This window comes from Sinocyclocheilus anshuiensis, unplaced genomic scaffold, assembly GCF_001515605.1.
Source record: "Sinocyclocheilus anshuiensis isolate Anshui unplaced genomic scaffold, SAMN03320099.WGS_v1.1 scaffold1966, whole genome shotgun sequence".
Taxonomy (NCBI): Eukaryota; Metazoa; Chordata; class Actinopteri; order Cypriniformes; family Cyprinidae; genus Sinocyclocheilus; species Sinocyclocheilus anshuiensis.
In genome coordinates this window covers 132,320-157,234 of record NW_015546147.1, presented here as the reverse complement: position 1 = coordinate 157,234, position 24,915 = coordinate 132,320, and the positions used below count along the sequence as shown (strand labels likewise).

The window sequence follows — 24,915 nt, the reverse complement described above, 5'->3', positions numbered from 1 at the left end:
AAAAAAAAAAAAAAAAAAAAAAATCATGTAAATCTGGATTGCTTAAGACTTGGGACTTAAACTAGTTAGTTTTTAATATTTATTTATGTATGTACTGTATGTATGTATGCATTTATTTATTTATTTTTAAATGGTGCCTATAAAGGGTAAGTCAAAGTCTGTGTAAACACAGATTTGAAGCATACTGAATTTATTTCTGATTTATATCCGTTCTGTTGAAACCAAATGATCTCATAATTTGGCATACTAAGATTTTCTTTCTAAAATATTTCTCCTTAAATATTGCCTATAATAAGACTTTATAGGTCACAACCAGAATCTGGCTGTCAGGAGATCTTGTTTGTACATGTTGAAAAAGACTGAATAGATGGAGTAGACGAGCAGTCGCAATTTAGATCAAGAACACCCAATAATAATCACTTAAACAAACTGCAGTACAGTGTAGACTAAGCGTTAAAAATCAGCTGAGGGCCTGCAGAACAGATATTCATGACAGCAGAGTTTTAGGAACAGGACCTGACGTGAAAGCGCTTCATTATACATAGCGTACAGTATCATAAATCATCCGGCAGCCCATTCACAACTCTTCAGTTTCACATTGAACACAAAAACCTCTTTCGACAGCGTGTGTTTACTTGCTCGGACCGTTCATTTAGAGGGAGTGCTACGAACATGTATCCCATTTCAATGAACTCCGTGATCTGTTTATGGACGGTAGGACAGTGAGGAGCGCTAATACACTGAATCGACCGCAGATGGTCGCCGCTGATTGGTGGAAATTTAAACCCCCACCTTTTGCCCATCAGCCGGTGCCACTATCGCAGTATATTTTACACACACACACACACACACACACATACATACACGCCGACTGTCACTGCTCAGTAGTTATTTGTGTACCTGCGCTTGCAAACAGAAGCAGTGCGCGTTACCCAAATGGACCCGGTGGATTTTACTTGAGGAACGACAGAAGCAGGGCAGTTTAAACAATTAGCAATGTCTCTATATTGCATTGCATGGATTTGCGGATTGTTCCTTTCCCTGTTTTTGAAGAGGTAACAGTAAAGGTCCATGCATGACAACATGGATTGCCTTTTCCTTTTGCTCTGGAGTTTACAAGTCCCTCTGGTAAGCAGTACATCAGTGAGATTATTGGCGAGTGCGTCGTTTGGGAACTTTATAAAGGCAGGTGACACGCGGAGAATTAATTATTTATTATAGGCCTATACATTTCTTTTACTCGTTGTCACTTATCAAGTTAATTGTGGGGAGTTGTTTGCGCTTTTACAGGCTCTGCAATTCTGTTGCTTCCACTCTGTAACATCGGTCTCATTTACCGGCGACACCGGCGTCCTCTATCAAGGTTTGTGTCTTTACGCACTGCAACTGTATTTCTATTCTGAATGATGACAAGCCAATGATTGATGCGGATACCTGCTCTCACGCTCTAGTTGAACCAAAGATCCCTACCTGGACATACCTGTACACATAAAAATATGAATACGCTGAAGCATGCCACACAGATCCGGTGAATTAAGAGGTTTACAACATAAATATACTCCCAAATATGAGGTTCCTGTGCCGGTGGTCGTGCGCCAGCACGCTTACTGTAGGTTTGGCGCGTTAAAGGGATTCCCTCGTCTCTTATCTGCTCCGTGGGAGCTAGTCATTGAGAGTTTATTGGCTTTTTAATTAATATTACACTACCAGTCAGAAGTTCGGAAACGCTTGACTAAATGCACGTTCCTCCTGAGCTTTTGGTTAAATGCTTGACATTAGGTTTGAATAAATGGTGGCTACATGGAATATAAGTTAATTTATTCGTCATTTCCACAGCTTGCACAGTCTACACTGAAATGTTTATAAAGCTCATGCAGAAACATGAGACAGTACAGAAAGTTTGCATAGAGACACATGTGTTTATTGATATAGCAATATAAAATAAAGTGTAAACAATGATTTACAGATTTAGAGTCAGGAGGTAATTTCTTTAGAATTTTTTTAATTGTAATTTTTAATTAGTTACTTAATTTTATTTAATGAAGGAGTTAAACAAGATAGTGAAAGTAAGTATGCCAACAAGTGTTGACAAGTTCCCATGAAATGGTTTGACAGTGCAGTTGTCTTTCCTGTATTGGGAGCAACAGTTTCATGAGACTGTTTGATCGGACAAAAAACTTTGTAGTGCAGAGCGAATCATCAATATTTGGAAGAGAAGAGAAAGACTGTAAAGTTTAAAAGAAGATACCTGGTAAAATTGCCAGGTTTTATTCAATGGAATAAAAGACACAACACTCTTGATTTACCTGCCAACTGTTTTAATTCCCGTAAGACCGAAAACCCATGGCTGACATTACATTATTAAGTTATATTAGTGAGACTATTTCATTAATTAACTGGTGATGGATTGGTATTTATACTTTGTTGGTTCCCCTCACAGATTATGATTTTGCCATACCAGTGGAAGTGGACTCACTTGGAGGCTACATTTCCCACGATGTGTCAAGACATGGAAGGAGCAGGAGATCCCTGTCAGAAGCTGGTGGTCCAGTGCACTATCATGTCTCTGCATTTGGCAAGGAATTGCACTTAGACCTGCAGCCATCCCATGTGCTGGCAGAGGGGTTTACTGTACAGACACTGGGTGCAGAGGGCATCAATACAGCCACCCTTGAGCCTTCTATTCATAACTGTCTCTATCAAGGTTCCATCCGAAACCATTCTGAATCCTCTGTGGCTATATCCACCTGCACAGGTCTGGTAAGTGGCTCCTTTTACACTCACTCAAAGATTGCTGTACTGAGCCGTGCCGAGCCGAGTCGTACCACGCAGTGGAAAAGTGCCAATAGGCAATTGCTTTTTAAGGAGACATCCTAACTGAAATGGAACCTCATAAGTGAATGATTTTAAATGCTCTACTAGACATCAACTTATGTGCATCATATAAAAGCATTTCACTCAACAAATGTTTTAGAAGTTTGTAATTATTTTAGTAATTATTTTCAGTACTGTATTAAATATAAGTATATATATCTTAAAGTCTACCTTTCGTCTGCTACATCTACCATCTTGGATTTTTTTTCCACCGATCTTTTTGCAAAGCATTCTGGGATTGCCTTGTGATGTTGCCTTTGAATTTGACCAAAACATATCTTAAGAGGCAGCATAATTAAGTTGTTAACATTTTGGAACAGGCTTTGCATCTCTTGCACACTTAGACGCTGCACTACCACCTATTGGTGTGGATCAGCATGATCATCTATGAGTTTTATGTAAATTACATGAATAATTTTGAGTTTTAGATAGCGGTTTACTGTAATCCTTAACATTTTCATAAGTAACTGTAATTTAATTACAAAGTTTTTCTTAGTAACTGATTACAATTACTTTTATTTTGTAATTAAATTACGTATTCTGTTACATGTAACTAGTTACTCCCCAACACTGTTAAATACATGGACAATTTGAAGTAGCTGCCAATGTTGCTAGTATGCAAACATGTTCGAGTTATGGTTAGTAAAGTATATATTGTGCCTGTGGGAGTTTAAGCCTCAGAGCATATAGTATAGTACAGTATAGTATATAGTGCGCAAGAAGAGCTTAGTAAAACAGGTTCACGGGAGCACTCAAGTAAACCAAAGTGCAGACATAGTGGAGCACTGAGCTATGCTTGACATATCTTGGTCTATATGTTTTTTTCCAGAGAGGATCACGTCTCATCTTGGATGGTGGGCGACTGTAAAATCATACCTAGAGTTCTGCTGATGGTCTCTGCCTCTGCTCCCCACTCTTTTGTTCAGTGTTTGCCCTGCTTTCCTGTCTCTCTTGTTCTCTACAATTAAAGACAGAGTGAGGTTTCAGGCACTTGGCTGGCAGCGCTAATCTTTGCATTGTCCTTTTCATTAGTGGTAGCTTCTCCACAATAAAACATCAGTGACCCGTTCTTTTAAAACTGTGTGACAACACAATGTGATTTAGGAGCAATTGCATCTGAATAAACTGCAGGGACTCTTTGATCTACTCCCCTTCTTTTGATGCTCAAAGCTTTTTTTGAATGATGGGCCAAGCTCTATGTGATTCTCTCTACAAGACCTGTGTGTCCTTTAAGATTTTGTGCTTAAACGTACAGAAGCAAAAGGAAATGTCCAAGAAAAAAGGGGTCTCTCATTCTGCTTCTTTCACTCTCCCTTTCTTTGATGGAGTGAAAAAGAATGAGTCACCAAGGACTTTAACCCTTCCATGACATCTCCGCTTGATGAGGAGCTTTGGATTAAGTACAAATGAGAACCCATTCATCCCTCTGCTGATCTGCAGCAACCCCTTGTGCCGTGAAAGGCCGAGGAGGCAGTTGCTTAGAGAGAGAGAGAGGTTTTGTGCTGCGAGAATGCAAGTCCAAAAGTAAAATCAATGTGGATGAGAACCCCCACAGTCAGTAGATTCAGATGTAATGCCATCCATTATGTTATTGAGTTGATGAAAGTCTGATTTGCTTGTACTGGTTCTCTTGCTCTCTGTTAAACAGTGCATAACATAGCAGATGGACAGGGATTCAGTTATTAAATGAAGAACAGGCGGTCCCGGACTTTAAATTGGGAACAGGGGGATTTACTCGCTAAATCCTGCTTCTTTTAAAGTTTTTAATTACTGAGCACCCTTCAATTGCTGTTATCACTTGCCTCGAATGGACTGTCTGGCCCCAGATTTAGCAGCATGATCAAACGTCTTCCATCCAACCCTAAAACAAAACACATCATCGTAGTAATTAAATGCTAGTTGATTTGTGGATTAGTTTCGTCATGTGTGCTGTTTCGAGGTTTGGTTTAAAATCTTCTAAATGGACTGCATCCAGGATGGCATATGAATGCCAGTCCCAAAGCTGCTTCAGTTTGTAAAAGCAGATTAGCAGGTGAAGCTTCTGAAGCAGTGCTCTGCTACTTCTTGTTCAGAGGTCAGAACTTCCTCCGGCTCAAGTTGCGGGGTCGCATGGTTTTGCAAGTTCAGAGTTGCTTTTCCAGCCTAGGCATAGACAAATCCACATCCTCTGACCTTCTCTGGGTCATGGTTCCATAAGGCGGGTGACAGGTTCAAGCCCATTCCCCTTTGAAATGGCAAATCTTGCTTTCTAGACATGTTTTGACTGGCTGAGCCACCATGCCATCCAGAATTGGCTCTAGTACTACAATGAAAGGCTTAGAGATTTTTCATAATACTGTTCAACATGGATTATTGATGTATGATCTATTCTGGCAGTGTTGCTGTATTTAGCCATTATGATTCGTTCGACACATGGGCACTCATTCATTAACTTTAACACATTCACTTCCCTGTCAGCTGACAGTAGACTTGACGTTCCTTATCAGTTCATGTTAACTGACGCCATTGTTTTCTAACAATTAGCATGTTATCACACTCTGCTGGGTAGGATAACAATAGATTGACTAAATAGCCTTAGCTTTGAAATGTTGACATTGTGAATCAATTAATTATCTCAGTCAACATACATGGCTGGAAAACTTCCCACTTCCTTTTTCGTGATGTCCAACTTGATAAAGTTGCTATTTGCTGATATTTTTCTGGCTGTTTGGTGTTCTAAATTAAGGAAATTAAACTATTCTGTGTACACTACCAAAGCATTTGAATGCTGATATTTGGAACTTTCTATTCATCAAAAAATCCTGAAAAATGTGTCATGGCTTCCACAAAAAATATTAAGCAATCAGCACAACTGTTTTCAACATTAATAATAATAAGAAATGCTTCTTAATAGGGATGTAACGATTAACCGCGAGCCGGTTGAAAATAGATTAAAATATGTGACGATTCAAATCGGTTGAGATGCTAAACAAATCGCGATTCATTTAGGTGTAGGAGTTTATATGAATGTATGTCTGAGGGAAACTTACTGTCTTTAGAAAAGTTTAGATGGTATTTTTTATTTTCATCTGGCCTCTGTATAATGCATATTAAAGTTCATAAGTGCAGCGCTGCTTTGTTTACAGCGGAAACCAAGGAAACGTTTTATGCGCCACCTGCTGGCAGAGAGTGAATCTGCATCTCATTCAGCTCGTCTGCTGTTTTGTGCAGATATTTTTATGTATAGTTTCACAAAACTGAAGTCAAACCATTCTGTTTTTGCTTCAAATTTGGAAATTATACAATCTAATTTAGATTAAAAACTGCTCGTGTTGCATGTGTTAGGATTGAGTTGTGTTGGTTTGGGTGTTTTGGTCTCTTTTTCTCTGTGGCAGGTTCTGTGATTGGAGTGTGACTGGAGCGCACCTGATGCTCGTCATGGCTGTTATTTAAACCTGGTGCGAGAGTTCGTCAGGGTGGCTGCTCTTCTGTTGCTTGAGAAGTTTGCCAGAGCCGCGCTCCAATTGTGGCGTTATGTTTTGTTTTGCATCCATTCACTAGCGCTGACCACACTTCACTTGTGCATTCATTCACCTGCATTTCATACTGATTGTTATTACTGACAGGCCGACTGACTTTTGTGATTGTTGATTTTGGTTATAGTTCGTTGTAATAAATAACACTATAATAATATACTAATTTAGCACTTACATATTATTGCTCTTTTGTTGGTTTTGATTGCTTCTATTGTCCTCATTTGTAAGTTGCTTTGGACAAAAGCGTCTGCTAAATGACAAAATGTAAATATAATGTAAATGTAAATAACAAAACTACATTGAAATGTTAAAACAAGCCCCAAATCAAATAAATAAGTAACACAAATAAAATAAATCTCTTCATATAAACAAAATAAGGCTTTGTCTGAGCTCTTTCCATTTAAAATTGGAGGCAACCACTGCATTTTATTCATGATCCAAACAAAGATGCAGCATACATGTGTTACACCTGGCTCAAAGATGTAACATTAAGGGAGACGACACGGCGGAATACCTTAAAACATAATATTTATTACAACAAAATCAACAATCACAAAAGTCTGTAATAACTAGATTATTTATTTCAAGTCCAAGCAATAATAAAAGGACACATTTAATTTATAATTCGTCTTAAATCTCATTTTGTAAAAAAAAATTAAAAAGAATAATCGTGAATTGAACCGTGAATCGAATCGTGAGTTGAGTGAATCGTTACATCCCTACTTCTTAAACAGCAAATCAGCATATTAGAATGATTTCTGAAGGATCATGTGACACCGAAGACTGGAGTAATGGTTGCTGAAAATTCAGCTTTGCCGACATTACATTTTTCAGCTTTGCCAACAACACATAAATTATATTTTAAAATATATAAAAATAGAAGACATTTATTTAATATTTCAAAATATTACTGTATTTTTGATCAGAGAAATGCAGCCTTGGTGAGCCTTGGTGACTTCTTTCTAAAATGTTTAAAAAATCTTACCGACCTCAAACTTTTGAATGGTAGTCTATTTTCTGCTACGTGTTCACTCTCTATCTCTCATATACAGATAAACCCAGCATTTCATGATTAGGACAGAAATGTGAATGTAGGCAGAGTCCACCAGGCAGACAACTGAGTGTAGTTAATTATCCTCCTGGTCATTTGAATGGTTTGCAAGCAGGCTTTGTAGGATTTGGCCTTCACTGAATTTCAGTTCTTTCCAAACATGTCCAATCACACTGAACTCAGACATGACCTTTCCCAAGCCCCCATTGTCTCTTCTATTCACAGTCAGACTATCATTTATTTTACCTAGTTACTGTTTACAAGACAGGACATATTAAATAAGTTAAATATATATATATATATATATATATATATAATATGAGTATATATATCCAAGCCCACCTATTAAAAAGGATCTGATACTCATATTGAATGAATCAAATTAATGTTAAGCCTTCATAATTGTACTGATTGAGCAGATTATGTGACATTCAATGTGTAAATCAATGTAAATCACATCTTTTGTGTAAACTGTGCTAACAATTAAAAACAAATAACTGAACAGATAATTAATTATGTAGTATGCACAAACGTTACAAGGTGTTAGTCACTTTTGCTAAACGGGGGGGGGGTTCTTTTATCTTTTATGGACAGCCCGGCCCATAGTCCAGCCTTGTGGGTGCTAGAATGTCTGTGAATGTGTGAGGTGTGTATGTGTGTGAATTGCTGCTGAAGCACTTCAGCTGTGTTTATTTAGTGCCAGACCTGCTGGTTCAAGCTGATGCGCTAACGTGTGGGATTGCACTTAGGGACAGATGTGATGCTAAGTCACTCTGACTGCAAAGGAGGAAAGCTGTCAGTGTGCTCAAAGCTTGTGTGGATACACTGCAGGGAGAGTAGAACTGCCATTCAAACATCAATGGAAGAGAGAGGTTGGGAATTACCATATACAGACTCCGAGAGCACATCTGTAGTGTTTGTCTGACTCAGGAAATTGTGAGAAAATGCTTTGGGGTTTCCATCAGACGTGTTTGTTGTCATGATTTGTACTTAGAGGTTCTGGTGAAATGGTCACTGTTGGAGGCCTCCCAGTTTGAAACCCCCTTCCTGGTATCATAAATTAAGCATAGATGCATGGGGACGTTGGGTAGTGCCATTATAATTATATATGATAATACTGTGATCCTTTTGATCATGATTTTGCATAAATACTTAAGATCCTTGTGTCATTTTTTTTTTTATGTGTATATTCATATAATTTCATACTTTCTTGCAGTGTGTATAGTTTATACATCCAACAGTACTGATAATGTTGGAATTTAATTTCTTATGGCTTTAAAACAACGGGAATCATTTAATATTTAAATATGTTGTTTTTATACTATTACATTTACTGTTTTTCTCACACTGTATAAAAGTGTGGTCATATTAGTGAAATTTTGTCAGCAAAAAAAGGTACAATTTCTATTGTCAATACTAGTGTAGTGATGTACAAAGCACAGCTCACACAAAAGTCACTTTCAAACCAAGCAGATTTCTGTTGGTCCAAGCGTGACCAACTTGAAATCGCTGCAAAGTCTGCCCTCTTGTGAAATTCCTGATCACATGGATTTATATTGAAATATATAAATACATTTGCTGAACAACGATAAATGTGACCACATCTTAACTTGGGCTTAAAATATGTGGCTGCCTTTTAGGAATCAGGTCCTTCTCAAGAGGCATCATCATATTTTGGGTTCCATCAACTATTTTGAAACTCTCGGACTGGTATTACACACAGCTTCAGTCACTCTTGTTTGTTCAATTTAGAAAAATTTGTTTACCACAGCAATGCAATTATGATAATGTGATTTACTGAATCGCAAAATTTGTGTCGTGATGTATTATCTCACAAATTGGTGATACCCTACAGCTACAGGGGCATGTTTGAGACCAGTCTGGGATTCTTCCTGCCACTGTGTGACCCAGTCCCATATATGAACCACTCTGAGTCTGCTAGCTGAGACTCCGATGCTTTGCACCATGGGAGACAATGCTCAGGTGACGTGGTGGACATACTTGTCTGAGTTTTGGGAGGGCAGACAGACAAATTGAAACCAGAGTGAATATATGCAGGGCTCCTTTGCAGTTACAAATGTTCCCCACTCCCCCTTTCATAATCCACAGGGCGTTATGCCATGTTAGCACTATAGGAGTTACCAGGAGCTATTCCCTGGTGGTCTGTGTGGTGACAGTGATGTAGAGGCTGCTTAGGGATGCCAGAAAGAGAGAGCCTGTGGGAGAGAGTGAGGAAGAGGAAAGGCATGCTGGTCCTGTAATAGCTCTTGTTCTCACTCACTTGAAGACCTAAAACTAATGGGCAGTGGTGAAGTGGCTGTCGCACCAGCTCCGAGGAGCCATAAATATTATAAGGAATATCTTGTGCCTTGGACCATTTGGGACGGGCTTTTTAAAATTCTCATTTCTCCACTGAGCTTTAATTATGTTAGTCAAGCTCATGCATCTTTCTTAGAGTAATAGAGATATTTATCATTGACAACTTAGCTTTGTGATATCTGAGGCTTGGGCAGCAGCTTCATCTTTTAAGTTGTGTCTGTGGTTTATTTAAGTTTACTGGCTTACCCACTGGACCAGCTTTCATTGTGATCTTGCTCCAACTGGTTTAATAGACTATAGTCAGGGTAGTGCCATTTTTAATTTTTGACAGAAATGAAAACAAGGCTGTGAGAGGTAAAAGTACAGTGTGTTCAATTGATTGCACTGTAGTTTGCCATTGCCATTTGTTCATTTGACAACATCTTTAAAAAAAAAAAAAACGAAGCAAAAATACCATAAAACAATTTTGGAAGTCTTGAGTTTGAAAATTATGTGACCTACTATCTTTATACAGTACATACCATTAGCGCTGTACCTTACAGTAAAGACTGCAAGTCTTTCTCTTACAACCTTGTTTTCATTCGCATAAAATTCAATATGTGAAATTCCGTTTAATACCAGTTTTAATACCAAGTTGACTTTTTTTTCAGTTAAAATGATTTTTACACACAGTATTTGTGTTTACTTTGCACAGTTTAAGTGCTTTTCAGAGTGTTGCATTACATTAGCTTAACAACATGTGCTAACACCACAGAGGATCCCAACTTTAGCAAAGTGTTGCAGTAAATTTAGGCAATGCCCTCTTGTTGAGGTAAGATCCCTTTTCCTCCCTTTCCCTTCCAATTTTACTCCCCTTTCCCATATATTTTATATCTGGGTATTATGGTGTGACTATGCTATAAATAGTGGATTTCCTGTTTTGAATTGAATCTACCAAAATATGCCCACAGGATATGGACCTGAATTCCATAATTTAATCATAGTGTATTCAGATTTTTTTGTCATTGTATACATGAAATTGTTGACATGATATTGGGCTTTAACTCACCACATGACATTTTCTTTGACTGCAAAAGAATATGTAATGAGGAAAGCACTGTTTAGTTTATGATTGGTTATCTGTTGCAAACATAACATGTAACGTTCTGACATTGTATCATTTCAGACCTAATATTTTTAGCACTGCAAAAACATGCTAGCCCAGTGTTTAATAACCCTGGGTTAAAAGTTTGTTAAGTACAGTTTCCGAGTTTGTGTAGACCTCAAGCATCCAAATGCCCCTGAGGTGTCCATTATTTGTCTGTGTACACAAACATACATTCTCTTCCCACTGAAGCCAGAAGAGTTGATGCTCTGGTCCAGGGGCGTAGCCATCATTTCAGAAGTGATTTTCTGAAAACAACTGTTTTCATACAGCGATAGCTGGACGCTTTTGTCCATATTAGGAATTTCCTCATACGACTTTCTGCGCAAGAGCGCCCTCCGGCTTCGAGTTTGAAGGAAACATACACTGAACGGAGTGTTTAGCGCTCGGCGATGTTCATCTCGCCTTATTCTTGGTCAGATCATGCACAGACTATCCTGTGTCTTTTAATTGAAATCTATATTTATTCACACGGGCTCTTGAAAACCTCTATGCGAACACACTTGCACCGAAAAAGTGTGGGGGACGAATTTACGTGATATTAAAAGTGGGGGGGACACGTCCCCCGCGTCCCCCGCGTAATCTACGCCCCTACTTTGGTCAGATGTAACCCAGCGGTGGAATACAGATGTGTTTTAAAGCTGGGTAATAAGCAGCTTTGGGTTTCTCACTGCTCCCTTCCAGCCTTTAACAGCATGTAAGCACTTACTCATCTAGATTATAATACCACGGTTGGAAGCTTTACAAACACTCACAGTTTACACAAAGAGATGCTAATTACCTTTCACAGAATCACTGAGACAGGCGATAAATTATTTCCCATACTTGCACTGAAGACTCACTAGTGATGTAATCAAAGACATATCTCATGAAACCACATAAAACAGACAGTCCCTTCGGTTAAATCCTTCGTAGAGAAGCACTTTGAGGACTGTGCTTTAATCGTTAATTCCCATCATCTGATATTCCTTTGAATATGCGAAGATTCCGACTCAATGAGTGGAGTGAGAGTTAAAAGAGCTCTCATGGTTTCTGTGTTCGCTGTGAAAATTAAATGTGTTTATCTGGCAGCAGACTTTGGCCCTCTAATCTACATCTCTTACAAGTGTTTCTTGAAGGAGATAACTAGAAGTCTGGCACATGAATGTGAAACCAGAGGAAGAGACTGTGGTTGAGTGCTTCCATTCGTTCCCTCGCGTGTAATAGGCTTTAAGTAGTCAGGTGGTTTTTGTAGAAGGTTGTAGTTAGGCACTTGTGTAATTATGAGATCACCTGCCAGACATTATTACATTAAAAACATTGCAGTGCAGTAATATATTCTATAGAAAAGACTCCCAAACTTCTTGAAACTTGAAAAACCCCTGAGATTTTAAGAGAACTGTTTTTTTGTTTTATTTAAACATTTTAAACAATATTTAATTTTTAGGATTTTTTTTATTGTTTTTGCTTAAATCTCTCTCTCTCTCTCTCTCTCTCTATATATATATATATATATATATATAAACTTTAAATATAATATATTTTTTTATTTAATTAATTATTAGCTTTTCATCAATTTATGAATGCAGTTCCCGCATGAACCCATTTGAGAAACTAGCCCTGAATACCGATAATAATTTCCTTTTATAGAATGAAATTTAAGCCAGTTTTATTTTAAACCAACCATAATGTGGTGATCCTCACTGCCTGTATCAAAAAAAAAAAAGAAATTATGTTGTGATAATAGGATCCCTGCAGTTCTTCAGTTAGTTTCCTCTCTCATGTCTTCAGCCAGCTCCTTTCTTTCTGCACCCCATCAGACATAATTGCCAAAAAGCTTAAAAAAATAAAAAATTGGCCCAGATGGAATCCATTTACCCCCATTATCGAAGCAAAGCACCTCCATCTGCTAACTGCTGGACTAAGTTGTCAGATATTTGACAGTAAAGTTTGCTATGTCTCTAAAACAAATGGAATACATGTGTGATAATTGTGTGAGGTGGACTGCAGGGCACTTGCAGAGGTCCTCCAGGATGTTGGGTAAACACATGCTTGCGGGGTGCCCTGTACAGGGAGGGCTTCACAGCAGGAAACTCATCTCGAGTAATGTGCAAACATGGTTTATTCAGAAAATGGCAGCATTGAAATCTTGTGGCTTTTCTTAAAATGCCAGTTTTTGGTATTTCCCAAAAGTCGTCTTCCATCATCTCCCGTCTCTCACACACACGCAATATAACAAAGAGTGAAAAATTGAAGGGGGTCTGAATACTTTCCGTACCCACTGTATATTGCATTTTGAATGTTTAATTAAATACATTTTTTTTGGTTACCTGAAAGAGAGTGGAAATGAATGAATAAAAAGTGTTTTTTTTTCTGGCAGTATGGTTTCAAATGTAAAGATGTGTAGCGTCTGGACCAATCAGACACACCATTTTTCATTTGAGTGTTTATGTAGTATGTTAGACTAGTTTAAGTGTTTATGTAGTTAATAAAGTCTTATTTGTATCACACTTGACGTTGTTCATTGTTTGCTGATAACTGGAGTCACTTAATCATGCAGATTTATGCTACAAGCTCTTTGTAGAATTGTACAGTAAGAAAGTTATTTCCCTTAACCAGGAAATTAACGTTCTTAGAATTGACAGACAGTTGACCCTGAGAGGTCAGCTAAATATCTACAGCGGATCTAAATATTTATAATTAATTATAACTAATTATGATTAATTATTCATATTTCCCCATGAGCTGATTCGCAACAGATGTGTGCAAACCCACATCACAGCGTCAGGAGTTGTCCAGTTATTTTTGAAAGTAGTGTTTCATCATTTGTGTGGAACATGGATCAATGGCATTGGTTTTCTGGTTGTGAGTAAAGTTTTAATGCAAAACTACACTGTAATTCCGATACACTAATAATAGGGCTATTCTGCACTAAAAACAATCAAAAAAGAATGTTAACCCTGTTATTTAAAAAGTAAAAGTAAATTACATACTGGTCTTCTTTGGTTGATTTGTATGTGGTAGACCTTAACTTGCATCTTGTGTATCATCTGTATGTGTATTTGATGTTCTCAATGCTTGAATGAGGATTTCAGTTTTACAGTGGTGCACATTATAACTACTACATGAATGAAATGAAACCCACAAACACAGGCAGTGTGAATGAGAAGAGATGTCCTGGCAGTGGAATGCATTTTTACATCCAGTTATGGTTATGCTCCACAGTGTGCATTACATTTTTAGTAGTAGTGGTATATATGTATTACCTTTTTGTTTTATTTGATATTTTAATGATTGTTATAATAAGAGGGCTCAACAATAAGGATGTCTTGATGGCCGAGGGCCAGTGTGAGAGAGTTTCAGTCCAGATGACAGAACTGTCACTTGTCCTTTCAGGCGAGTGCTGCATTGCTACTGAAAACTTTACATTCATTGATTTTGTACATCCATTTTTATGCCCTGTAAATGTTTGGATTTCTGTATTATACATTTTGTCTCAAATTCTGCTGAATTTCCACCAATATAATGTAGCGTAGATTTAAAAAAAATTTGTGATGGTCATTAAAGCATCAGTAAGTATCAGAAGTTCAAATCAGTCATTTTTTATATATATTTTTTTAAAAAAATAGACATTGTGGCCACAAATTAAGAATTTGTTCTCTCATATTAATTCATAGCCATGTTTTATTAATTCATTCCCTCATTTTAAATGAGTTAAAAAGCCATGATATCTTTTGCTGAAATGGCCATAATAACTTGTTTTTTTCCCCCCTGCATATCATATCCGGTCTCCATAGTAAAGGAAAAAAGCAAGAAATAAAAGTTAACAAATATTATTTCTTGCAAATAAAAAAATACACATAAATTCTTTTTTCATATTCAAAATGAAATGCATTGTGTTCTTTCTATTTGCTGTGATCACTTTTGTAGATTTTGACAAATTCTCACGTCACATCAGTCGTCTCAGTTTTGCTGCCTTGAGTCAGTTGAAGAAAGCCGTTAGCTGTAAGAAGAGAGGTCAGTGTGGCTGGAGAGAGACGAGTGCCGTTGCCCTGTGTTTAATGGTGGGAGCAGATGCCCCATATTATTGCGGCAGCCTGCCATGGTCTACTGCTGTTTTCACAGCATGCGTTTTTGCGGGCACCGCCTCAGTCCTGGGAGTGTCCTGTGTTTACTTTGCCACCTGCGAGATGGGAGGGGTCGGGGTACACGGGATCAAACACATGGGGGCATGAAAAACAGAAGGGGGTTAAATCACTGACAGAATGCACAGCTATTCTGCAAGGATTTGCCTGTTCGTGGAGGGTGGGATTAGGTAGAATTCCAAAGCCAGGTGGAATGTGTGAGGTTCAGCAGTCTGGGAGACAGAGATTAAAATTTTAGTTCTAAAGAGGGAAGATGACCTCAGCTCAGTGATGAGAGCAGCTCAAGTCATTCAGGAAGAAGCACCATCTCATTACCAATGGTTTAAGAAAACATTCAATATTTATTTTATCCCCAAGCCAAACTAACAGGACAGAGTGGCTCATATTTAGCACAGTATGTTTATTATATCTTTGTGGTTATGTAGGTAAAATATTCCCCTCATTTAGTTCACAATAACCTAGAAACCTAGAGAGAGTCGGTTGCCCTCTCAGAAGTTTGTCTCTTTGGCAATGATGACTCTGCCAGACTGAATGTGGTCCAGGCACCGATGACTGGGGTAATATGACCTATTTTACAACTGCAACACTTCCCTCTTAGCAAAGCCAGGCCTGTCAGGAGATATAGTCATTGTTGCTGAATTAATGTTAAGTTGATGAGTATTACATATACAGAGTATGTTTGCAAATATTGAACAGGAAAGAGACAAAAGTCAATAAAGCAGTAGAGATACACCTATTTTATTGTTTATTCCACTTTAGCCTGTCTGCAAGAGCAGTAAAACAGTCATTGCTTTTTTAAAAATAAATTTCACACATCAATAAACATGTATTTTATGCTGTATGTACAGTGTGTAAACCCAAAGAACCCAACTTTATAGAAAAAAAGAATCTTGTAACCTAACGAAACTAATGTAAATCCAATCTTATGTATACTATCCAAACATTATTTATTTCATATGAGCAAGAGTGATTGTGTCACAAATGTGTCTTGTCTTTGAATTCTCCAGACTCCATTTCCCATGATCCCTCATCTAGGAACCAATCACATATTCACACCTGTTTCCCATCAGTCACACTATAAAGATTGCACTCATCCACACACACAATGGGCTTGTTTGAGATGCGCAAATTCTGCGCAGAATCGATCACCGGTGATCACCGCGAGATGCATGCCGGTTAGAAAAGTGTCCGACTTACCTCCGACTTGCTCTGATGTCACGCTGACGTGTGCAAAAAAACTCTCGCGACGGCGAGGCGGCTGTGTCGGATTGTGTAGTCGAGCGCAGTTGCTCTCCACCGACTGCGCTGACCAAAAGCATGATGGGAAACGACCGACTGACATCACAGCTTAATGCTCATTGGTTCAGACACCTGTGATGCTGCGGTTCTCTTCTAAAATATTAAATTTTTTTTATCTGATTTCATGTGATTATGTATTTAAATTATGCATGAATATTCCCAAACACGATGACAGTGCGATCTCTGTGTGAGATAATGTGATTATGTCATATTTCTATAAAAATCTAAAATACATGTTTGTATTAAAGTAAAAATGGATGATAAATACACCTTTCGTATAGAATTAAATAGCAAGCACTTTAAGTGTCTTGTTCATCATATTTATTTTCATATAAAGGTATCAGAACTGAAATTATATCATGTTTATAAGCAACACAGCACGTGAGTGAGAATAACACGATATCTGTCTTTGATCTCGTTGGTATCTGCTCCACTTCGAGAGGGCAGAACTGTCCGTCTTGACTGCGCTTATTTCACTCCCCCCCTCACTGCAGCCGCCTACTCTCACCAACATTTCAGGCAAGGCGAGGCGCATCTCAAACAAGCCTATTGCTGATTATTGTGTTAGCTTGGCAAGAGTCAGAAGTGGAGTGCCCTCTGGTGGAGTTCATAGGCACTCCAGCTCGAGATCGATTGTTATGCTGAATATTGCAAGGGAGTGATGTTGTTTTTATACAACAACAAAAGCAAAAACATTAATGTTGAGTAACTTACATTTTACATCCTTATATCTATTGATTTATGGGGACTGAAAGAGCCACAAAAAAAATAAAAATACAACAGTTCGTTCTGGTTCTCAAATCTGATTGGTTGAGAACCATGAGATATTGTACTGGTATCGCTACAGGAACGCCCTTTCACCGTTTGTATCACTCCGCTTCCCGTACTTCTCATAGCTAGTGTCATGGCGGACGGCCAAATCCACTGAAATTTAAAAGTAATACTGTTTTGTGTCACGGAATGTAGTTTTAAGAGTTTTTTTAGGCGAGAATGTACTTGTTTAGACTTCAAATATGCATTTGTTAATAAAGATAATGTCTATTTGAAAATTTGCTTCGATGTTTTCGGAGACGTGAGCTCCAGGGCGTCAGCGGCCGTTCAGTGCTCATGAAACACTCTCGTACTCAAGCGATACCGGCTCTATATCAGTGGCTGTAATTGCCTCCGGCACTCGGCCTGCAGCCTCGATATATGCTGATATAGAGCCGGTATCGCTCTCGTACTCGGGTGATATTGCTCATATATAGCATTTTTTCAGTTTTATTTTTTCCTCAAATTCCATTGTATTTTTTCCCGAATTCTGTATTTTCCATTTTTTGTTTTCTGAATTCCATAAAATTCAATTAAATTGTAATAATTAAAGCAATGTATAAAAAAACTTTAATACTTTTATAATTAATTAAAATGTTAACAATAACAATATGTTTGATTTTATTCAGAAATTCTGTATTGTCTGTTTCAATTTTTTCTGGATTCTGTGTTTCATGATTTAATGCACTTTTTTGCAAAATCAAAAACAGTGGCAATCAAATGAATGCACAATTTTGACAATGTAATTAATCTTTTAAATTGTGATCAAATTAAATTTGAATGATTCCTTTAATTTTTTGGCAAACAAAGTGCCAAAACAAAAAAGTTTTAAAACGTAAAATTAAGTGTAAACGTAAAAAAACATGAGATATAATTCGTTTTGAGTAATTCTAACGGGCAGTCTTTGGTCTCATTAATCTATTGTTTGTTCCAGAGCAAATAGTTTCGGCTCAAGGCAAAATCTCATCACGTTATATTTGTATTGAAAGAGACTGAAACGGAAGTTATTTTTACTTTAAACAACAGCTTGTAAGGCGCAGCCAACAAATGTAGTGAGCAGCGCTGTAATCGGAAATCACCCTTAACAGATGAAAGATAGTACAACAAAAATATCATTAATCTTTTAAATTGTGATCAAATTAAATTTGAATGATTCCTTTAATTTTTTGGCAAACAAAGTGCCAGAACATAAAAGTTTTAAAACGTAAAATTGTGTGATATCTACTTTGAAAATGACATTCTTCTGTGCAATAGTGATATATTTAAGTAATTTCTTCAACCAACCAACCAACCAACCTGGGTGTATAGTGAGACGGCAGACACTGAAAACCCCACAAGCATCACACATGCTTTAATATGTGTAGTAAATGAAACCTTGCTGCTCATTCACACACAGACATGCAGACTTCATATTTATATAGCAGTCTTTTGTGGTTTGATATTCTCAGAATCTAGTTCATATCGCAATTTGTTTAAGTGTATGGCCCTCCTTACGAATTATTCTTCTGAGTTTCCCAAATTCCATGACATTCTCTGTTATTCCATTTTTATGACTGGATTCTGTGATTCCTTCCTACTGAATTCAATGCAAAGATTCATGTAAATGAAGTCTGAATGCATAGTACATGTTTGCCTAATGAACTGACATATATTGCTTTTCCCATCAGTAGTAAAGTAAAAAGTGGTTCACACTGAAATATTGCTACATTTTGCTGGAAAAGGCATCGTAGAAATGCTGACCCAAACCAAACAAATCTGGAGACACATGTATATGACTTATAATGAAGCAATTAAGCTCTGACATGTTTTATTACCAATGGCTGCATGTGTTGGCTTGCTGTGGGCACCAATGCGTGTCACTATCACAGCAGACGATAAGCGTTGGCTCGCCTTTGACCCCACACCTCATTAATCAACTGCTCACGAATATCTGACCTCCTACACCTACCTCTCAAACATGCCTTCTAAGTTAGCACTAAAATATACATAAAACATTCCCAAGCAACATAAACACATGGATGAGAAGAGACTGGATTATGTGATTCCGATCTTTCAGTCAAAATTTGTATTTTTCTGATAATTTCTGATAATGGCCAACCAGCTTTGCAGAATTATTATTAACCACATTGCATGGTATTATAATTATAATTTTTTCAAGGATAATGTGATGCTGAAGACTGGAGTAATGGCTGCTTAAAATTCAGCTTTGCCATCACAAGAATAATTTATATATATAGCCATCACAAGAATAATATATATATATATATATATATATATATATATATATATATAAAAAGTTATTTTAATTTGTAATACTAATTCATAATATTACTATTTTTTTTTACTGTAGGTTTCTTCACTTTCACCTCTCAGGTTTCCTTTTCCTCTGAGAAAACAAGTCAGTTAGAGAATTTCAAGGGCTGAGTGTTGTTGAGAGAGGATGTAGATATGATAGTCTATCATATCTGTCATGCCTAGCTTTTGTCCATGCTAATCGTCACTGTAAAACAAGCTGCTGAAAGGTTATGCTGCATATGAACTTTCCTCTGCTCTCTGTACTGAAACATTTGATAAATGGGCAGCTCCTTAAGATTCCTTCAGGCTGCTCTACATCCCGCCATGTCATCGTTTGTTTATTGTGTACTGACAGCTGTAACTATGGCGATGCCCGTTTTTTGTGACTCTGCAACAGCTGTTTTTTTTAACCGCCGACGTTTCAGCTGGAGGGACCATGAATCCCCCACAACCAGGAATGTAAAAGGCGATGGTCTCCTGGAGGGCTTTTCTTCCATTACATCTAACTCCCCTAAATACCTCCACGTCTTTGATTTGATATATTTTCAGTCCCACGTCTGTGCGCTCTGATTTTAACTTGGTCTGGAGGGTTATCACAAGGCTAACGTGTCCCTTTAGGAATACTCCTGGTTAACTAGAAGTTGACCTCTGTCAACAGCATCTGTTCCATGCTGTTTATTACCACTGAGAACAAGTTCAAATCAACCCCCTTCAACATATGCTTACAATGGAAATCTTTTGGGCAATCATTGTATAGTGTGCAACAGATGCTGTCGATAGAACTCAACTTGTATTTAGGCTGAAATATTCTCTTAACCTGCTATTTTGGGGACGTTTAGAGATGCACAATATAGTATTACTGTATTGGATATTAGCTGTTATTAGTGAACAATATTGTAAATCAGGGTCGGAAATTAAAGGGGGATTGTGGCAAAAATGCCACCAAAATTAACCTAAATGCACCACAAATTCAAGATAAAGGGTCAAAAATTGCCCCTGCACAATTAAACAATCGATTATGGCTGTCGCATTTAAAATGAAACGTGAAAATGAATGAAAAGTGTCTATTCGTGTAATTACATTTTGAATCACTCACACTGCATCAAATTGCTTTTTTATGCATCTTTTTTTTCAGTGTTGAGCCCTATAACCAATCACACACGTTTCCGTTGAGCTTAAGAATGCAATGGCCAATCAGAGACGCTTAGATTAGTCTGAAACCGCACCAAACAGAGGCATTCAGATTAGTCAGCGCTGAAAACTCCAGAGTTGTTGAGTGTGTGCGCTTACTGATTGAATTCTCTCTCATGAATTCCCTCATCATAAACAACACAGGGCAGATACAATGTAAATAGAAGATTAATTTCGTAGCTTTTCAGTGATTTTTGCATAACTTGCGCTAGACAAGACTATCGTCATGGACTGACATGTTTGTCTGTGAATCCAGAGCCAGAATATATATGACGAGCCGTTTCTCCAAAACGCAGACACAAAACACAATTAATATAATACATTAATAATCATTATTATAATATCAAGAGCAATAATCAGCAATAACGATTTTTGTCATAATATTGCAGCCCTATTAGCTCCTGTTTTTAAACGTATAATTTAGATACATTTTTTATTTATTTCTAAACAGTTAATTGTAATTGGCAACAGTTTAAAGTATTTTGATTAATTTAAGTAATTGGTTGTAAATGTACGTATTTGACATTAAAGACAACACAGATACAGTTATTAAGGTGGTGATAAAAATTCCAGGGGGCAAAAAATGCCCCTTAATGGAAAAGTTAATTTCAGACCTTGTTGTAAATACTATATATATAATATATATATATATAGAGTTTGGTTCCAAAACGCTATAAATCCATTTTGATTAATCTGAGTAAAAATGTGTTTTCTTTACCAAGAAAGTGGCATGTATGTATATATGTATATGCCAGCTAATTTTGGATACTTAATTTTACTCACTCATTTAATCTATTTTTTTATATTTTAAATCTCAAAATGAATATCTGTTCTTCTTACTGTACAGTATAATGTTGTGATGCCTTCATATAGCATTTAAAACATTTGATTTTATTATTTTATTATATCATTATTGTTTTATGAAGTCATGTAGAATCATGCAGAATTTTAAATAGCTATTTAATAATATTTATTTTTTAAGAAATTAATACTTTTATTTAGCAATAATGCATTAAATTGATCAAAAATGATGTTGAAAAAATATCATGGATTAAAAGCAAGGTTTCTTAAGCACCAAAATCACAATATTCAAATGATTTCTGAAGGATCATATGATACTGAAGACTGGAGTAATGTCTGCTGAAGAATCAGCTTTGCCATCACAAAAATAAATTACATTTTAAAATGTAATAAAAAAAAGTTATTTTAATTTGTAATAATATTTCACAGTATTTATTTTTACTGTATTTCTGCAAAATATGCAGCTATGGTGAACATGAGACTTCTTTCAAAAACAAACAAAAAAATCTGTCCCATTTTATTTTATGGTCCAATTCTCACTATTAACAAACCATTAACTACGACTTTTGCCTCAATAAACTCCTAATTTGCTGCTTATTAATAGTTAGTAAGGTAGTTGTTAAGTTTAGGTATTGGGTAGAATTAGGGATGTAGAATATGGTCATGCAGAATATGTGCTTTATAAGTACTAATAACCAGCCAATATGTTAATAATAGGCATGCTAATAAGCAACTAGTTAATAGTGAGAATTGGTCCCTATACTAAAGTGTTACCAAGAAATCTTACTGACTCCAAACATTTAAACAGTAGCGTGTTTCTATATCTGACATGCAGTCCAACCTCATTGTTTGCTATTGGTTACCTACTCATAGCTTCCTCTTCCTCTGTTTTCTGCAGTCAGGTCTGATCCGGTTCTCCAGCGAGGAACTTCTCATCACTCCGCTACAGCAGCATTTGGCTTTACAGCACAACTACAGCGCCCCCTCTGGACATCACCCACATGTCATCTACAAGCGATCAGCTGAGCGCAGAGTGTATGCTGATAAGACTGACTGGATCAGCAGCGTTAAATCAAACAACCCCTATGAGAACCACCGTCACCATGACTCCCAGCATGGAAAGCTCCAGAGACAACATTTCTGCGGACACCGCAAGCAATGTATGTAAGGGAATTTTATTTTAGCCATTTGTAGATGGAAAGTTCATTACACGCTATATACTTGTAGAATTTGTCAGTATGTGTATAAGAGTAAAGCCCTCTGAGATATTTATACTGATTCCGAAAGCTAAACTGCCATGTCATTACTATCTGTTGTACTGAAAGAAATTGAATGAAAGCTTGGAAACAGCATGTGAAGTTAATGACTGTGTATTTCCTGGTCTGTCATCGCCTCTCTGGTGCTTTAATCAGGGAGCTAGCTTGGAAAGGGAAAAGCAGTTATTTTGTGGCAATTTCCAGTTTCTTTTTCATGACTTTCCGTACTTTTACCTCTCCACCTCTTCCTAACTACAGATACTCCCAAGCCTCCTACAGAGGATCATTTTGTCATGCCTGATGAGTTTGAGCAGCAAAGCCGGGTGAAGCGCTCAGAGATTACATCAAGCAAAGAGGGTGGCCTGAACGTGGAAACTCTGGTGGTGGCAGACAGGAAGATGCTGGAGAAACATGGCAGAGAGAACGTCACTACCTATGTCCTTACTGTCATGAACATGGTGAGCAGAGCTATCAGCAGCATTGTTGTTGAGAAGACACTTTGCTTCAGCATGTAACTCTTTACTTCTACCTTTACTTTTACCTATAGTAATGTGCACAGTGTTGTTGTGCCAAACAGGTCTCCAGTCTGTTCAAAGATGGAACTATTGGAAATGATATCAACATTGTTGTGGTCAGCCTCCTCCTACTTGAAAAAGATCCAGTAAGATACACATACAAAAATACACACATACTTTCACATACTGTGTATATATATATATATATATATATATATATATATATATATATATATAACTGTCTGTTTTATGTGTCTGTATATGTAATCGGTCATGATACTGACACAAAACTTAAATGATACAGACATCACTGAAAATAACTGCTGTCAGCTGTTGATTCTGTAACCGCTCTGATTATTCAAATCAGTAACTCATCTTTTTGAACTATTCACTGAATAGAAATGGCTAATTAGAGTCATTCGATTTTGAATCGGACTACACTTGTCATGCTGGTTATTTTTTAAATCACTAAAAACAACCAACTCATAAGAGTCATTTGTTTGTGAATAAATTGGTCATGCTGTATGTTTTTGATTCACTGCAAAAAACGAAAAGAGTAATTTGTTTGGGAATCAGAATATACAAATCACTGCATGTTTTTTTTATGATTCAGTGCAAAGAATTGTCTCATAAGAGTCATTAATTCAGGAATCAGACATGTTGTATGCTGACATTTCTTGGCATTATTTTGCAGTACAGTCTTTTAATTGCTTCACATTCAACAAAGACTACAAAATATGATTTAATTTACTTTGGTGCTAAACAGTGCAGGAGACACTGGTCACTATAGCTAGTTTATTCTCATTAACGGTAAATGTAATATGTTCTAATCTGATTTTCAGAAGAATCCCAGTCTTTTTTTTTCTAAAGATGCCAGATCATTCACTACTCTCTCTTCTCTCTCTCTCAACACCCCTCTGAAAATTTAATCTCTCTCGGTTTTACTGCTGTCAGCTGGGTCTGTCTATCAACCACCACGCAGACCAATCACTCAACAACTTCTGCCAGTGGCAATCAGGCCTGATAGGTAAAAACGGCAAGCGGCACGACCATGCCATACTGTTGACGGGGCTGGACATCTGCTCCTGGAAGAACGAACCATGTGACACCTTGGGTAAGGCACTTGACATTCACCTTCCAATAGCAGAAGTGGGTCATGTGTTGTGAAGTCAGTGGCTAATCGAGTTGCAGGAGGGTGAATTACACAATGCCAAGGTTAAAAAGAGCTTGTGGTTGGTGATGTGTGTCCTAGTCCGCCCTCAGGCAGAGAACTTCACCTGAATGAATCCAAGAAAGCTCAAATCCACTTTGCAGTCAGTTGGCAGCTTCTTCAGTATTTGCTATAGAGGCGTCAGCCAAATGTAATGAATTCAGCTCTAAAGCTCCAAACCACAAGTATGCACTTCTTTGAATGTATGGCAAAGGGGAATGCACTGCTTTTAAATTGCCTCTCTATGATGTGAAACTCAAACCGAAGTTGAGACCATACAGTCAGGAAAAATAGCCTAAAAGTGTGTTTATGCGTAATGGGATCCTGTTTCAAAGTCTGTAGGTTTGAAAACATTGTGGTGTGTTTAGTGAAACTTAAATCATGCATTAAAGGGATAGTTCAACCAAAAATAAAAATTACCCCATGATTTATTCACCCTCAAGCCATCCTAGGTGTATATGACATTCTTCTTTCAGACGAATACAATCGGAGTTATATTAAATAATGTCCA

At 37.3% G+C, this 24,915-nt stretch overlaps 1 protein-coding gene across 2 annotated transcripts in view; it reads left to right on the top strand.

Moving 5' to 3' along the window:
• Positions 1-878: 878 nt before the first annotated feature.
• Positions 879-24,915, top strand: part of LOC107701236 (A disintegrin and metalloproteinase with thrombospondin motifs 18-like) — a 64,097-nt gene continuing 40,060 nt past the window's right edge. The window contains exons 1-7 of one of the 2 annotated variants that reach the window (XM_016503197.1): positions 879-1,128; positions 1,291-1,363; positions 2,441-2,760; positions 22,322-22,583; positions 22,938-23,137; positions 23,257-23,340; positions 24,149-24,308. In XM_016503197.1, the coding sequence (XP_016358683.1) occupies positions 1,072-1,128; positions 1,291-1,363; positions 2,441-2,760; positions 22,322-22,583; positions 22,938-23,137; positions 23,257-23,340; positions 24,149-24,308 (1,156 nt within the window). In that variant the 5' untranslated portion in view covers positions 879-1,071. Of the gene's footprint in view, positions 1,186-1,290; positions 1,364-2,440; positions 2,761-22,321; positions 22,584-22,937; positions 23,138-23,256; positions 23,341-24,148; positions 24,309-24,915 lie in introns of both variants that reach the window. The other variant, XM_016503196.1, reaches the window with a different exon arrangement.